The sequence below is a fragment of the Littorina saxatilis genome, linkage group LG5, assembly GCF_037325665.1.
Source record: "Littorina saxatilis isolate snail1 linkage group LG5, US_GU_Lsax_2.0, whole genome shotgun sequence".
Lineage (NCBI taxonomy): Eukaryota > Metazoa > Mollusca > Gastropoda > Littorinimorpha > Littorinidae > Littorina > Littorina saxatilis.
The window spans coordinates 39,711,663-39,729,116 of NC_090249.1; the positions used below are offsets into that span (position 1 = coordinate 39,711,663).

At 40.3% G+C, this 17,454-nt stretch overlaps 2 protein-coding genes across 2 annotated transcripts in view; both read left to right on the forward strand.

Annotated features, from left to right (window-relative positions):
• LOC138967102 (succinyl-CoA:3-ketoacid coenzyme A transferase 1, mitochondrial-like) overlaps positions 1 to 13,336 on the forward strand; it is a 40,416-nt gene extending 27,080 nt beyond the window's left edge. Inside the window, exons 6-15 of the mRNA XM_070339582.1 lie at positions 4,072 to 4,178; positions 4,938 to 5,106; positions 6,077 to 6,188; positions 7,317 to 7,411; positions 8,083 to 8,204; positions 8,766 to 8,841; positions 9,258 to 9,347; positions 10,644 to 10,724; positions 11,031 to 11,132; positions 11,818 to 13,336. Of these exons, the coding sequence (XP_070195683.1) occupies positions 4,072 to 4,178; positions 4,938 to 5,106; positions 6,077 to 6,188; positions 7,317 to 7,411; positions 8,083 to 8,204; positions 8,766 to 8,841; positions 9,258 to 9,347; positions 10,644 to 10,724; positions 11,031 to 11,132; positions 11,818 to 11,859 (996 nt within the window). The 3' untranslated portion in view covers positions 11,860 to 13,336. The remainder of the gene's footprint in view (positions 1 to 4,071; positions 4,179 to 4,937; positions 5,107 to 6,076; positions 6,189 to 7,316; positions 7,412 to 8,082; positions 8,205 to 8,765; positions 8,842 to 9,257; positions 9,348 to 10,643; positions 10,725 to 11,030; positions 11,133 to 11,817) is intronic.
• Positions 13,337 to 14,122: 786 nt separating this feature from the next.
• The window catches only part of LOC138967107 (succinyl-CoA:3-ketoacid coenzyme A transferase 1, mitochondrial-like), a 44,394-nt gene continuing 41,062 nt past the window's right edge, over positions 14,123 to 17,454 (forward strand). The window contains exon 1 of the mRNA XM_070339587.1: positions 14,123 to 14,252. Coding sequence (XP_070195688.1) covers positions 14,142 to 14,252 — 111 coding nt within the window. The 5' untranslated portion in view covers positions 14,123 to 14,141. The remainder of the gene's footprint in view (positions 14,253 to 17,454) is intronic.

Genomic DNA, 17,454 nt, shown 5'->3' on the forward strand with positions numbered 1-17,454 from the left:
CAGATTAACAGATTTTTAGTTAATAACAAACAAGAAGCTTGACATAACTAAGTCTGGGGCAAATCTCAACAGCAACACACCACACGCACACGCATCTGAGACAGAACATGACAGTTAACAAATAGATTAGTTCATAATCTCCTGTAACAAGTCCACACATTCTGTGAAGTACAGTATGAATAAAATGCACAAACATATTTGCTTTGGCACTCTTTGTATTAACCTTCACCGGATCACGCTTTGGACTACACAGTCCGGATGATGTGGGCCATGTACCACCCATCATTTTCAAAGAAGGATTAAACGTAAAAAGTATGGGTCGTACACGACCCACGCCATCTGAATAGGAATACACGTTTTGCCGTCTCTTTGCAGAGTCTGGGTCGTACACGACCCACGCCATCCGAATAAGAATAAACAGCGTAAAATTCCTTACGTAATTCGGACGACACCCCCCGCGGGTTAGGGGGGGTCCCATATTGGTTGGGACGAGAAAGAATTTGCCCGATGCTCCCCCGCATGTCGTAAGAGGCGACTAACAGATTCTGTTTCTCCTTTTACCCTTGTTAAGTGTTTCTTGTATAGAATATAGTCAATTTTTGTAAAGATTTTAGTCAAGCAGTATGTAAAAATTTTTAAGTCCTTTGTACTGGAAACTTGCATTCTCCCAGTAAGGTAATATATTGTACTACGTTGCAAGCCCCTGGAGCAAATTTTTGATTAGTGTTTTTGTGAACAAGAAACAATTGACAAGTGGCTCTATCCCATCTCCCCCCTTTCCCTGTCGCGATATAACCTTCGTGGTTGAAAACGACGTTAAACACCAAATAAAGAATAAAGAAACGCATATAATTTTTTCATCAAAAAAATAGATGTTTTATCACAAAAAATAATTGATTCATCACAAAATATTTATTCAAAAAATCAAATTATTAATCACAAAATGTAATACTTTTCTCCACAAAAAATGATGTTTCATCACAAAAAATACTATATTCCGCGTGCTGCCTTTTGTTGTGAATTATGCACATGTTCGCCAGTCTCATATACATCCACTGTCATACGCATCTTCAGCTTTATAGAGAAGAAACACACCCACCCCAAATCCCACCGCCAAAAGCACCAGACTCCTTCACGATGCTGCCTACCAGCTACCGTTGTGCCGCACAACCTACCGCCAGAAGTCCTTCTTTCCACGCACCATCGTGGACTGGAACGCGCTCCCGGGTGAGGTCGCTCTCAGCCCCTCTCTGGAAGCCTTCAAATCCCGGATCTAGACACCACCCCTCCCCGCCCCCACCACCCCTCCCCCCGCCCCTGATCCTCCCCACCTCCCTCCTCTATTTCTACCCCCCACTAGCTACCACTGAACCCCCGGGCAGTTCTAATGACACCAGCTGCAAATCATCTTCGCAACTCTCTCCAAAGTCTGCAGAATCTTCACTTTGATGAAGGCGGCAGTCTAAAGAAAGAAGAAGAAGAAACACTTCGGCAGGGCAGCTAGATCCGTGTTTACATCGATAGTTAACCTTCCCGTCATAGGTTTTTGTAGCGACGGTGATGTACCAGGAATCCTTGGGAACATGATCGAGGGCTTCTGCAGAATCTTGAAACGTGTTTGTCCTCGCCCAATCTTTTCCCTCTCCTCGTCTTCTTTTCGGTGGAGGCTCTTCATTTTCATCTTCTTCAGACGAGTCCGTCAAACCGAAAGTAATTGGAGCAATAGGTGTAAATTCCTCTCCCATCTTGGTTTTGATTTTCTTGCCAAAGTTAATGCAGCAACTAACAGGCAAAAGCAAAATCAATATACAAGAAGCGATAGAAAACTGATCAGTATCACGAAGTAGTGAATCCAGTTCAGTCCAGTGAGTGAGTAGTGAGTCCAGTTCAGTCTCATACAAAGAAAGAAAACAAGCTCAGGGAAGAATATCACTCACATTGGAACGACAAGCACTCAATCATACATTTTTGTGAATGTTTTATTTTATTTGTTGATTTGAGTATCTTTTCTGTTGATTAAACAGTATTTCTTTTGACGAACTAAATTTATTTTAGAAGATACAGTTATTTTATTGATAATTGATTTTTTCTTTTGATTCAACATCTTTTTTTTTGACAGTTCAAATTTCTTGTGATAATGTAAATATTTCGTGATAAAACCATTATTTTTTGTGAAAATTGCATTATTTTTTGTGATAAAAGCATAATTTCTTTTGACGCATTAAATGGGTGCCATAAAGAAATTCGGACGACCCACATCATCCGGACTGTGTATAGTTCAAATTACGTCATCGTTTATTTGTTTGTTTACAAAGATAATCTTTCAAAAGTTTGGCAATAGGAAGGTTGTATGGGGATTGGAGATTACATGAAGTCTCAATTAAAAACTCCAAATAGTTTCAGAGATAAAGACGATTTTGTGAGAGGCTCTAGGTCGTCCACGCCCAATGAAGCGCGGTGAAGGTTAAATACATGTATCACTAAATCAGTGCAGGCTGTTCACACAAACATGCAAAATCAGACTGACTCAGCTATAGGCTCTTCCAGGCAATATCTATCAGTCATTAATGCTGCAAAAAAAAAAAAAAATTCATTCTCTCAACCTTGCTGCTCTCCACAAATGTGCCTTCATCACACCAAAGTGTCACTAATACCAACACAAATGTGCCTTCATCACACCAAAGTGTCACTAATACCAACACAAATGTGCCTTCATCACACCAAAGTGTCACTAATACCAACACAAATGTGCCTTCATCACACCAAAGTGTCACTAATACCAACACAAATGTGCCTTCATCACACCAAAGTATCACTAATACCAACACAAATGTGCCTTCATCACACCAAAGTGTTATTAATACCAACACAAATGTGCCTTCATCACACCAAAGTGTCACTAATACCTACACAAATGTGCCTTCATCACACCAAAGTGTCACTAATACCAACACAAATGTGCCTTCATCACACCAAAGTGTCACTTAAATACCAACACAAATGTGCCTTCATCACACCAAAGTGTCACTAATACCAACACAAATGTGCCTTCATCACACCAAAGTGTCACTAATACCAACACAAATGTGCCTTCATCACACCAAAGTGTCACTAATACCAACACAAATGTGCCTTCATCACACCAAAGTGTCACTAATACCAACACAAATTTCTACTGCTCATGATGGTGGGCTGTGTGATGGTGTGGGGGGTGCTGGGAATGATGGGCTATTTCATGGGGTTCAAAGTGCTATATTATGCCAGTTTGTGCGACGCCATACCTGATGATCGGCTCATCTCAACAGAAGCAATTATTGTCAAACTGTGATCAAAGAATGTTCAGGACTCCAGTGCAATTAATGATCATTAATTAATCTACGTGTTCACTTCCATTCTGAACAGTGCATCCACATTCCTGAGTAATATGCACTCAAAGAGTCTGTCATGCGTGATCTTCTGTATTTTGTGTGTCACCCTGTTACAGCATGTATTAGTATAGAGGTGGTACAGTGGAACCCCACTTTTAAGACTTCGTCCCTTTAAAGACCCCGTTTTGTCAATCGTTAATCTGTTCATAAATCCCCTTTTAAGACCCCCCCCAATTTAAGACTTCGTCCCTTTAAAGACCCCGTTTTGTCAATCGTTCTGTTCATAAACCCCCTTTTAAGACCCCCCAATTTAAGACTTCGTCCCTTTAAAGACCCCGTTTTGTCAATCATTCTGTTCATAAACCCCCTTTTAAGACCCCCCAATTTAAGACTTCGTCCCTTTAAAGACCCCGTTTTGTCAATCATTCTGTTCATAAACCCCCTTTTAAGACCCCCCAATTTAAGACTTCGTCCCTTTTAGGACCCTGTTTTCTCCGTCGTTCTGTTCATAACCTCTGTAAATTTACCCCCATTTTAAGACTCGCTCCTTTTAAAGATCCGATTTCCTAAGATTTGTGGAGGTCTTAAAAGGGGGGTCTTCTACTGTACCATGGTGCATGTATATACCATTACTACACTAGAAAAAAGATAAGTTCAGTCTTACCTTTTTTAATCATGTTCAGTTTTTATTTGGTGTGTGCAGGATCGTCAGTTCAATGGCCACAACTACATTATGGAGGAGGCCATTACAGGCGACTATGCTCTCATCAAGGCCTGGAAAGCTGACAAGGCTGGAAACCTCACATTCAGGTAAAGACAGTGGTAATTCATGCATGATTTGTCACACATGCCTTACTTTGAAAATGGGCGCAGGCTTCAGCATTGCATTAAGACAGCATGAAAGTGCCAGGAAAATATTTTAGATAAATGAATAAAATTGTAATCTAAAATAAAATGTATATAAAATGTATTTTAGAATTGTGCATATACCTGCAGTCTTCTATGAATGTTATGCTAATAGGTGTCATCGGTATGTTTAAAATCAAAAACTAGAAAGTTTGTGGCTGCTAAAGTTTGATTGTTGTCTTGCTGTTGACTTTACACTGTGCTAATAACTTCTGTTAGAAATGTTAGAATTTCACGCAGTTACATTTACAAGTAAATTAGATAAGAAATTGCTTTTTGACTTGGTTCAAGAGCGTGCTTGCTTGTGTAAGATAGACAGGGGCTTGAATATACAGGTAATATTTAGAGTGAATTGATCTGCAGTAGTTTGGAAAGTTAACCTGCTGCAGCTTTGGTCTGAATCCAGGTTAAGGGGAGGCACTGTTGTTAAAAGTGATTTTTTTTTGTTTCATAACTCTTGGGTCAAAAATTGTTGCACAATTAAACTACTCAGTCCATCTCCTGAGAAAATGAAAAAAAACATTTTTGGAGATTATCGGTTGCCTTGGTCAAACTTTACAAGTGAAAGCAATTCATTATTTTACGGTCATTGGTGACTCTCCCTGTAGGGATTCTTGTACAGCCGTGTGGATGAATTTTCTTTGTTTCTTTGTTTATAAACAGGAAGACAGCACGAAACTTCAACCCTCCAATGTGCAAGGCAGGGAAGATCACCATTGCGGAGGTGGAAGAGATCGTGGAGGTTGGCAGCATCCCTGCTGAAGATGTCCACGTGCCACACATCTACGTCCAGCGGGTCATCAAGGGGCCCAAATATGAGAAGAGGATAGAGGTATGGTTCGTTTCACACTGCATACAGACCCTAGTCAATGAAGCAATAAGGTTTATGTCAGTAAAGAGCACAGCGAAAATGTTGAAGATGAAGAAAGAGGTGTATATATTGAAGTTGAGGTGCTGAGGAATGGAGGGGTTAGGGGTCATTTCTGTTAACTCTGAGATGTTCTTTGGCAGTTCACTAAACACTAAAACTTACTTCCAATTGCCAAAAACTTTGCCGTCATTTCAAGAAAATTGCTGCCATATTTTTTATGGTTGGGGAAAGGGGATGCTAATTAAGTACTTCCTCAAACTTCAGAAAATTACTGAAACATAACTACGGCTAAAAACAGTTTTGCCAAAGAAAATAAATCCTTGCAACTACAGAAAGCGTTTTCAAGGTAGTTTTCCTTTGATGTCGATTGTTTTTATCATCTCCAGTTTGATACTACTGTACATGTAAATTGATTTTCTGCTTTTGTAATAGATTTTCTTGTTTTGCCAGGATTGTTTCAATGTGATTGAAACCGTTGCGGCAAAGTAGTCAGGCCTATGAGGGAGATCATATATAACAACCGCGTATGTAATAAGAGGCCCACAGACAAACAGCAGAAGCATTATATTGTAGTTTGTCTCGTGAAGTTGTGATTAATGTCAAATCTGTCATGATGCCAAAACAACCCAAAAAAGATACAGTGAAACCCCATTTTAAGATTGTCCGTCATCTGCCCCCCCCCCCCCCCCCCCCCCCCACCCTTAAAACCCTAGATCTCTGTTCATAACTTTTGAAAATGTACCTCCATGTTATAACTCCCCGTTAAGACCTCTGATTTTCTCAAATTTTTGGAGGTTATAAAAGGGGGTAACAGTAATGACAAAATACTTTATGGTACGGGGGGGTTCAGTAGATTTTTGTGTGTCTTGCATTTTGGAATTGATCTGTTCTACTACTGAGATGTCATTTTTTTCCCTGTAATTTATTACAGAGACTGCGGCTGACAAAAGACAAGGATGACAATGCTCCTCACGATGCCGCAGCAGTCATGAGAGAGAAAATCATCAGACGTGCAGCAGCAGAATTTAAGGATGGCATGTACGGTATCCTTTCGAGGCTGAGATGGTAAAGGTGTATTTGAGCAACACACATGGTTAATTTTGTTTTTCGGCTGCCTTTTAGCAGGTGTTACAGTTACCATTCTTTTCAAGGTGAAGTGTCAGTTCACTTCATATTTTTGTTTGTACATGTAATATGAAATATTTAGGGCTTTCAACAAATTTACTTTTTGTATGGATGTGTCTTAATAAGTAAATTTGTATCTAAATTGTGCTAATTCTATTAGTTCCTTTTGGGTTTTTTCCCCTTTTAAGTGACCAGGGCCTAGCATTGTAAGCTGTTCAGCTTACTTTACGCCGAAATAACATCTCCAGTACGCGGAACTCGATTTGGTGTACGCCGAAATGCAAAAACCTGTTATTCCCAAACGGTAAACCCAAACAGTCCCAGCTTTTGTTTTGTGCGCCGTTCGGTTCAATTCTCAATCGGTTTGACAGTTTGCTTGAGCACGCACTTCCTCTGGCATCGCACGAGCATGCTTTGTGCCGGTGTTTTGTGGCTCTAGACTTGAAATAATGTCTCGAAGCGACATTGTTGAACGTGGTCAGCCATTCAGTGACAAAGAATCCAGGTATTCCTGGAAGTGGGAATGGCACTTTTAGGCCAAATAACACAAGATTGTCAGTTTTCTTGTTTTCTGTCTGTGTTTTACTTGTTGGTTGCTCAATCTTCTTGGAGGGGGGGGGGGGGGGGGGGGGGTCATTTTAGATAAAAAAAAATCTCCAAAAAATCTTCAAATTTTCTATTTTCAGAGTTTTTTTCTATTTCACCACTTTTTATATTTATATTTCTAATTTTTTTCCCCACCAGGGGCTTTGCCTCCTGGACCCCACTGGGGGCCTCCTGCGGCCCCCAGACCCCCCGCCTTTGTAAGCTGAACTCACTTTTTCCAATGTTAGGCCCTGAAGTGAAGAACTAGAGGGTGATTGATCGATCAACAAATTTGTTGAGTAGGGGTATCTGTTTGGGCAAATGTCTAAAATACCTGTAGCTTTAAAAAAAAAAAATTTTTCAATGGATAATAGTGATGCTGTAGTAACAGTCTCAGTAGAATTTTAAAAGCAATTACTTTTTTGTGTTGGGTCAGTTATGAATTCTTGACAATTGTGTAGTAAATCTGGGTATTGGCATGCCCATGCTGGCAAGCAACTTCATCAGACCTGGTACCACCGTTCATCTGCAGAGTGAGAATGGTATCCTTGGACTGGTGAGTATGCTTCAGTTCATGGTTTTGTTGGTCATCTTTTAGAATAAAGTGGCCTTTCATCATGTAGGGTTTTGCAGTAGAATCTTTTTTTTTTTTTAAAGGCATCATGTTTGCCACCACGGATCTGTTCAAGCTTTAACATAGGATAAGAGCATCTTACAACTTAAATGCATGTCAAAAATCAACAGCCTCACTGCTCCTTGTAAGTTAAATTAATTCGATGCAATAAATTATTTCCATAAAAATGAAACCTCTATCAGTCTGCTAAATATAATCAACACCCCCACACACACAAATCCCACTGGCCACAAAATGCAGCCACTCTATTGGCTTGTTTAATGTGTCCAAGTGACACTTTACTCTCTTGAATACATGGATGCCAGCTAAACGAAAAATACCACGAAAGAAGGTATTACGATCAAATTCAAGTGACATGTCTTTCATGTCTACTTCAGCAGAATCAATCTGTTGCCAGATCTGCTCATGTGTGAATCAGTGTGTGTGAAATCCTTTGAGGGTAAAGAAAAATAGAGAAGTAAAACAGAAACAAAAAGACTTTAACTGTTTGTATGTATATGCCATTGATTATAATTATTCCCCATTCGCATTCATTTTTGTCTCCTTGTCTCTCCATGCAAACTGTCTCTTATCATACATCATATGCGTTTTAGGGCCCGTTCCCCAGACCAGGAGAGGAAGACCCAGACCTGATTAACGCCGGCAAGGAAACAGTGACGGCCATTCCTCAGAGCTCCTTTTTCTCCAGTGATGAGTCTTTCGCCATGATTCGCGGGTTAGTAATCTCAGTACTAGTCTTGCGTGTTTTAAAGGCATATTCCTGGCCACAAGAGGTGTACACTTTGGTTTGGGGTTTTGAATAATGACACCACACACCAGGAATTCCTTAAAGTTAGTGTTTGAATGTTCAGTTATTCCAAGTTTAAAAGCTGTTTTAACTTTTTGCTCCACACACAGTAATTGACACAGTCTTCCATGCTGTTTCCATGACATGGGAAGTAACTCCGTCAATTTTACCGCAAAGCAGCAAAGTAACATCATCCATTTCTCCGAAACTGTAAGTGCTTAATTCTCACAGGAAGCAGGTAGAACAGGAAACAGATATGCGTCATATTGCATTTTAGGTAATATGCAAGCAAAAGGGACAGTAAGCAGCATGATGTAGAGCAGGCATTTCCGTGCATTTCAGGATCTGCATATGGGTTCTCTAGCAGGCAATGTTGGGTGCCCTGGGAGGCATTAGGTGAAGGTAGTCTGCTCATAATGTAGTTTTCCAAATAATTTTTTTTCCAGTAATTTTCCATGCCAGTCATATGTTTTGTGATGGTTGTTGCAGGGGTCATGTTGGTCTCACTATCCTTGGCGCCATGCAGGTTTCTCAGTACGGAGATCTGGCCAACTGGATGATTCCTGTAAGCCATTTACTTTGGTTATGCAAAGCTTCGGCATTGTGGACGCATTGGTTTTTTTGTTTAGGGTTGCGACACCAAGGACTGCATAAAATCCTTTGCAAATTCGGATAATTGCTGAAACTTTTGTGGCTATAATGACAAATTTACATAAGAAAATAAATCCTCATTCCTGATCTACCACTGGAGCCATTTGGGATTTCGATTGGTTCTGCTGCTATCTTATCATATAACTATTGAGCAAAGTATACTTACTTGTTGTTTTTCACATATCCTAGCTAGCTGTTGAACAAGATTGGTACAGAGGCACTCAGATGCGTTTACAAAGTTTTCTTTTGATAATGTCAAAGAATGTTGAGGTTCGCAAGTTTTGAATGTTGAGCCCAGCTAAAGATGGTTTATGATGACATGATGTGCAGGGCAAGATGGTGAAAGGTATGGGTGGAGCCATGGATCTTGTCTCCAGTTTCGACACCAAGGTCATCATCACCATGGAACACACTGCCAAGGTCGAAGCTAGTTTACGATTATTGATTTCTGTATACCGTATTTGACGGACTACAAGCCGCGACTTTTTTTCAAAAAAAATCGCATTGCGGCTTATAAAAAGATGCGGCTAAAACGTTACCTAAACTTGAATAGCATTCACCTAATGGAAGTCGCCGCGGATTTTCATTTCGCTCGATTAGCGATTACCGGTACTTTATTAGCTCTCTACTCAAGACTCGGCGCTTTTCTCTTTCTTTTGCAAATCTTCGTTTGTCAACAAGTCGTCGTGACAAGATAGCGTACAAAGAAACACCGGATGTATCAGGATCTCGCGCGCGCGAGATTTCGTTTTTTTGTGTCTCGCGATAGTTGGATGAGCGAGAGCCGCCATGTTGTGTTTTCGTCTGCTCGAAATGTGCGCAAAAATCGTAAATCATCCCAAAAAAGCTTATTCCGGGCGGGACTACATGTGTGTGTTGGTTACAAATTGTGTGTGTGATATTTTTCTTCAAACTTTTTCACTTTTCTTTTTTGTTTCACTTGTTTATTCTCGGAGCCGATTTCGCCAAATACCGTACTTTCGTTTGCCTGGTTGTTTTGATTGATTGACACGATCTGATTATATTTTTTTCGACGGCGGCTAATATAGTGACGCGGCCTATACGTGGCTCGTCCCAATTTTTTTGTTAAAAGTCGGGGGTGCGGCTTATAAAACGGTGCGTCTTGTAATCCGTCAAATACGGTAAATGATATTTTCCAGATTCTGCAAAAAAAAGTTATCAGAATGATGCTGTATGTAATGCTGTCAGACAGTCTTACATGTGATAGAAAAGGATTGATTTGGTTTGCATTGGTAAATTCATTAACTCAGATTAATTGAATAAAACTTTGTTTAAACTAGATGTTGCATTCAAAGTGGGCGTCTATATTGCCTTTTGTATGACATCCAATGTTTCTGTCTAAAGAAAGCTTTAATGAATAAGTAAACGTGTGGGGGACATCATTTCAGATTTCATCTGTTATATAATTTATAGCGCTCATTGCGCATCTTATGCTGTAGATATGAGGTATATGTCAGAATCAATGGCTAGCTTCTACTTTCATGTTATGTTACAAACTACTGCCGGCAGACTACAGTGAATTCCCTCTTTAAAGACCTAAACAAATCTGAGAAAGTCATGTCTTAAAAGGGAGGGAGTCTTAGAATGAACGTTGTGAATAGATAATCTGAACATCTAGAGAGGCGGTCTTAAAACGATAGGTCTTAAAAGGCTCTGTTGTACAACTTATATTGAAAACTATGTGTCTGCTAACAGGGAGGCAAACACAAAATTCTGCAAGATTGCAGCTTACCACTGACGGGCAAGAACTGTGTCGACATGATCATCACAGAGAAGGTGGGTTTGGCAAATGATGATTTACGCAATGTTATGGCAGTTATTGCCTTTGTCATAACTGTAGATAAAAGTTTTGTTGTCTAAGAGAATCACACTTTCCTTTTCACTTGAATTGTAGTATTTTGTTGTTGTATGTTATTTATAAATAACAAAAATATGAAAATGAGAGTGCTAGGAATGTCAAAAGGAAAGAGCATGTCAGCAGACATAAGACATTTTGTGCCGTACATTAGAAATATGACCTGGCTTGAGATGTACTCCCGCTTAAGAAGCAAACACTGACACAGTGAGGCTGTTCTTTGACAGGGTGTGTTTGAGATTGACGAAGAAAAGGGATTGACGTTGGTGGAAATGGCGGATGGGGAGAACGTGGAGGACATCGTAGAAGCAACTGGTTGTGAATTTACTGTAAGTTATTTGTGTGGCACATCTGCAAATATGTGTGGGTGTGTATATATGCATATCTGAGTGTGTGTGTATGTGTGTGTATTTGAGAGAGAGAGTGAGTGTGTGTACATGTGTGTGAATGTATGACGTGTGTGTGCATGTGTGTGTGTGTGTGTGTGTGTGTGTGTGTGTGTGTGTGTGTGTGTGTGTGTGTGTGTGTGTGTGTGTGTGTGTGTGATTATTCGAGACAGTGAGAGTGTGTGTGTATGATGTGTGTGTGTGAGTGATTATTTGAGACAGAGAGAGAGTGTGTGTGTATACATGTGTGTGTATGATTGTGTATGATTGTGTGTGTGTGTGTGTGTGTGTGTGTGTGTGTGTGTGTGTGTGAGTGTGTGTGTATGATTATTTGAGACAGAGAGAGTGTGTGTGTTTGAGTATGATGTGTGTGTGTGTACATGTACATGTGTATGTGTGCTTGTGTTTGTGTGTGCTAATAGGTGTGGTAACAAAAAACGTATGTGTGTAATTTTCATATTAAGAAATGAAAAATAGCATCTAAATTGTAGAAATCTGTGGAATAGATACATGCACAACCATTGTCAGAGCTGTAGAGAAATATGCATTCACTTACTATTCTTCTTTCATTTTGCTTCTTCCCATGCCACAACAGCATATTACTATTAGCTTGTTTGTGTTTTTGCAGGTGTCCCCAGACTTGAAACCAATGCAACAAGTGGAAGTGTGAAAGCCACTGTGAAACAGCTAATACTATGTTAATCGAGAACTGATGTGTGAATTGTATGAGGCACAAGTGTTAAGCACTGATCAAAGTATTCTGGGAGAAATGATCGCCATGCTCAGTGAAAGGGCATTGTATGTTTGCCAGTGTATAAATTCAGGTGTGTATGAGTGCTTTTTGGGGCATTGTGTTGTTGCTTGTATTCAGCAGGTTTGCATTCTTCTGTAATGTATTTGGCTCTAAGATTTTCTATATTAGTTACACATAACCTAAATGTGATCTACAATTGATAAACGGATGTGTTTGCAAAATAAATATAATTATTGATGTACATAATATTAATAGGTTTCTGCATCATGAAGCATTGTGACTCATAATGATGTACACCAGAAGAGAAGTATGAGTTTATGAGAAGTTTGAGTTTTTAATATAAAGTGTCAATTTATGTAACTGTTGGAAGCTGCTATCAATTCTTGCTTGATAGCCAACCTGCAGATCACCAGACAGATTACTCAGTTAAGTCGTAACAGTTGTTATTGTGAAACTGAAGGAGAACATTCTCAAAGGGGAGACTTTGGCGATAGTTTCTGTTACTTTTGTCACATATGCCCTTCTTTGCTTAATTAGTAAACGAAAAGAACAAGCAAAGAAAATGCTTGATTCACACATTTCAGAAGTTGGTAAAAACGAAAGAGAAATTTGGTAGAAATAAATTATTTTTTCCTTCTTAGAGCAGTTGTTCCAGTTTTAAAGCCATGGAGCCTGTAGCTTGCCAGATCACAAATGCTTCCATTATATTAAGGTTACAGTTATCCAAACTAAACAAATTAACCAAAAAAATTACTAAGTTAAAAAATATCTTAGCAAAGAAAAAGCTTCATTATTCCATCTGCATGCTTACACTCTGAGGTATAACGGATGATTCTGTCGTTTTAAAATGTTGATCATGCGCAATGCTAATATGAAGCTAGTCAAAATTCTCTCATCAGTGTACATGGCAAGTGTTTAAACCACTAGATAATGACATGATAAGCTAATTCAAAAGCATGGATCAGCTTGCTATGCTGAAGTGGTTTATACAACAATTATGCCATGTATGAATTGTGGTTTATGATCTGTGATATGTTCTTCCTTGCATATTGAACAACTTAGTTGTAGTACGTATGCGATTGTTAAAAGAGTTCTGTTAGTTCACAATTTTTCTTTCCTGAGTCACAATGTGTTTTGTGCCATATGGAAAAGAAATCTCTCTCCTTAATTTTGATTCAAAGGTCCAGATTTATTTTATGAATATAGGAGTGTACTGGATTTAGAATGTATTACTTTAACGAACTCAATGCAGAAAGATGTTCATTCAAACTTTTAAGCATACCACAAAAATCATGCATGCTCTCAGGTCATTACTTTGTTTCGATTTGAAATGTATTTGTGATTGCTTCTGTATGAGATGTTGATTATCATTATCAACAAATATGCAAGGTTACCTGTGTCTTGTTTTAATGTGTTTTAAGAGTGTGTGTGTGTGTATGTGTGTGTGATGAAAAATAAAGCATAACAAGAAACTGTGTTCTGTTAGAACAAACACATACACTGCTCTTCTCACCATTCTCCACCATATTCTGCCTTCAAAATCAGAAGAGAAAAGAAACAATCAAAACTGGAACAAAAAACCAAGGAAGCCGGCTCAGGAGCTAGGGAATCAAATAAAGATATATCTACACATCCCCCAGAAACTGAATAAAATAAATATAAGCAAGATATGAACAAAATAAAAACAAACAATTAAAGGAATTATATATGAATACGTGGACAGGCCTAAGATGACAACAGCTTAATTAATGTATATCAAAGTATATGAAAAAGCTAATAAGGTGTTCAATCATAAAATGTCCCCTTGCAGCCTGCTATTGTTTCACATTTGCAACAATATTGCAACTAAAGGTCCAGTACTGCGGGTGTGTGTGTGTGTTCAAGATTTAGCCTAAACTTTGATTTCTGAACAAGCAAACCAACAAAAAACCAAAATAGAAATAGACTGAGGGCGAAAAAGGGACTGAGTGTCTGCATAAGCTAAGAATATTGAGGCATGCATCTGATAGGCGATCACTGGCCACAGACGCCAGAAAAACTTAGCTTGGACGAACGCTGATGCTCACGACAGTTACAGTACACGCAACCTTCTTTCAGCGTTGGGTGCCTGTGGTTTGTCCTTGAACCGAGAGGTCAAAATGACCTTACCCTACGGAATTCTCTCAAAAGACCTTGACCTTGCTTCGGGATTCGCAGACATGTCCTCGAATCTTGTGAAAGCAGTAGCTCATCGGTCCCTCTATCTACACGGCGCTCCATACTTTCTAGGCGGCAGACGACCAGCTGCAACATGCTTGTCATTCATCACGGTAAGTTTACAGTTTTCAAGATTATTTCCATGTATATTATTGTGTGAGCAAGGTTGATCAGGGCATGCGCACTACACTAGCTGGTTTGTTTTGAATCTGTGACTAGACTACTGCCAAGCTGAAAAGAGTGCTCTGATTTGTATTTAAAAAAATGGATATTAATTAAATCAAGTATATACCGGTGAACGATATACGGAAGAGGAGATGCTGTCAGTGAGTTAAATGTGAGCATGATTCAAAGATTGTATTTTGAGAGAGAACCTAGCTTCTCGCACTTACCCGGAAGTCGCTTTTCTGCCATGTTAAACTGCGTTGAAAAGTGAAAGTGAAAGTAAAGGCAGGGTGTCTTCTTCTTCTTCCGCAGAGGACTGGGTTCTTGCGGACGTCTAAGAGTCCTGCGGTTGAGTCACTGTTAGTGTTACCGAGAGTGGCTAGCTCCGGCAAACAGGGAGATTAAAAACGCATAAAATTTGTTTACCAGCAAAATAGATGGTTTCAGCAGCAAATAGGAAGGAGTGAGCAGCGAATGTGAAGCAGCAAATTGGATGAATTCAACAGCAGAATAGATTAATTGAACAGCCAAGCAGATTTCTTTAACAGTAAAAATGGGGCAGAAATAGGTCGTCCCCTCTTTCGCTTCTCTCCCAGGGGGACGGTCTTTGCCTGCGCTGGTGGTTCAGAAATGGACAGCCGGATTTCCATGCCAAGTGGGTGTTTACATATGTTGGACTTCATGTAGACAGGGCAATTGCAGTCAATTCTGTTGTCCTCCACGGTCAGACTCCAAACCGAGTTCCGGCTCTCCTTGTACTGGTCAAACGATTCCCAAGAGGCTCTCTGGAACTGGTCTTGCTGAATCCTGACAGCTGTCTTCAGGTCCATGTTCTGAAGCGACTCCGAGGCCACGAACACTTTCTGGTTCCTCTTGATGGACTTTGCGTTTGAAGATGCCCACTGATAGGCAGCCGTCCAGCCGGGCAAGGTTCGGTCTGGCTCTTGGGCCACTGGGATATGATCAGGCTGAGCGTTGTCTCTCTCTCTGGACCAGTTCAGGACAATGTCTCTTTCAACAAGGGTTAGGAATCTGGACAAGTCAAGTCTCTTACGAAATGTGTTCTGACGTTTGATGGTCTGGTTTATTGCCTCCAGTCCATTGTTTGTGAAAGGAATTCCCGGGGCGTAGCCTTCGTACCAGGTGTCATTGCGGTCGATTCATGACCCCTTGAAGTACTCCAAGAAAGACAATAATCCGTGATCGTCGGAATCTTCCCAAAATATTTATCGCAGCTAATTTGCTGTTGAAACCCATCTTTTTTGCTGCTGGTCTATCTTTTTTGCTGCTGGTCCATCTAATTTGCTGGTCCATTAAATCCCTGCCGTTTAAAAAGGTGGGGAAGTTAAAACTGTGTACAGGGGAGAGTGGTTCAAGGGGTTCTCATGCCCGGCTGCAGGAGCAGACTGCTGCCGAGAGGGGAGTGAAACGACTCCAGGGAGGGGGCCGATGATAATGTTGGTAACTTATTCCATTCGGAGATGGTGCTGTGGAAAAATGTGTTTGAAAGGGCTGGGTGAAGGGCGTACTCCTGGTGCAGCCGGCCAGCTCCCCGTGCTCCCTGTGTCGACTCGGGGTGTATCACGTACAGTGATAGCTTTAAAGTCTCCTTCAATTTAATGACACGCGTCCACATTTGTAATTGTGGGTAGAGCACATTGATAAGTATGATTACTGACAATATATATAGCCATGAATCAATTAACTCGCAGCAAGAAATTCATTAGCCATAACCATTAACATCTAGTGATCAACATGAACAGCACACAAATTGCAGTTAACCTGCTTCATTATGCACCAGGCATGGGAATTGTCCGCCGAACGGCGGATTTCCGCCGAAATTTTTGTTTGTTCCGCCGGAAAAGCAAAAGTGTCCGCCGAAAAAATAAAAGGGGGGAAGGCACACAAAAAAAGCACCGGTTACTTTTGCCTTAGCGCAAAAGCCCGCGAAAACTGTCCGTACTTTGTTCACGCACTGCTACCGCCCGCCTCAGTTACTTCAACTTTGAGTGAAACAGCTCGCTGTTGATTCGCGGGCACGCTATACGATTCGCGGGCACGCGACAGCATTGAACGCAGTGTACCAGTGAAAATGTCGATCGCGCGTGTTGTAAAACATGGTCAAAGATTCGATGACACTGGATGCGCGAACAAATGGAAATGGGAGTGGGTGTCGGCTGTTGTGGAAGTGAATAGAGACAAACAGCGCGTCGGCACCCGTTTTAGAAAAATTGATGTCCGTGGTTCAGCACAGTGGTGCATCGTCTGCAACACATACTAACTGTTACTGGCATCTCCGCAGGAAGAAGCACATTGAAACGTGCTCTTCTCTGAAGGACAATCAACGTTTGCCAGGTGGGTTTTTTTCTGCTCAAGTAAGGCACAGTGCTCCTGAATTGTTTGATTTTCCTTCGATTTTATACGGCAGAAGAAGAACAGATTTTGGCTCAAGTCAAGCGAAGAACACCGCTCTAGATCTGAACTTTGCGCATCTGTTTCAGTTTTTCTCCATTCGAATGTCACTGTGCTGATCGTATTCGTAATCTTCGAACTACATTTACCAAATTTAAGCAAGGGTTGGAGCTGGGCTGGTACCCAAACCGCTAACCCACAAATCGAAGAAAAATCTATGCGTTGAGCCTTATTTTCTTCTTCTTTTTTGTATACTTTTTTTTTAAACTCCTTGTAAGAGATCATGGGAAAGTAACTTAAGTAGGCAATTCTTATTGGTGAGCCTTTGTAACTTTTATGTTTGAAAATAAACCAGATTGTGTTACAAGTTACATTTTCCTGTTTGTCTCAACAGATCAATTTTTTTAACAAATTTTAACCATATAATACATGTATATATTTTTTTTCTTCAAAAATTGGTACTAAAAACTCTGATTCTAAAAACAGAATTTAATGGCAAACTTGGAGCTCAGATGACACCAGATTGCACCATCTGGGTTCTTTGGAGAAAAAAATTTCCGGGGGGGCATGCCCCCGGACCCCCCTAGTAAGGCTAGGCGCTTCGCGCCGTCGACTTGACGCTTCGCGTCTTCAGTTAAAAATTTTCCGCCTTTTTTACAATTTTCAATTCCCATGCCTGATGCACGTACCCCATCTTATGACCTTGTTTGTGAAGTTTGCAGTGATGTAGATCTTATA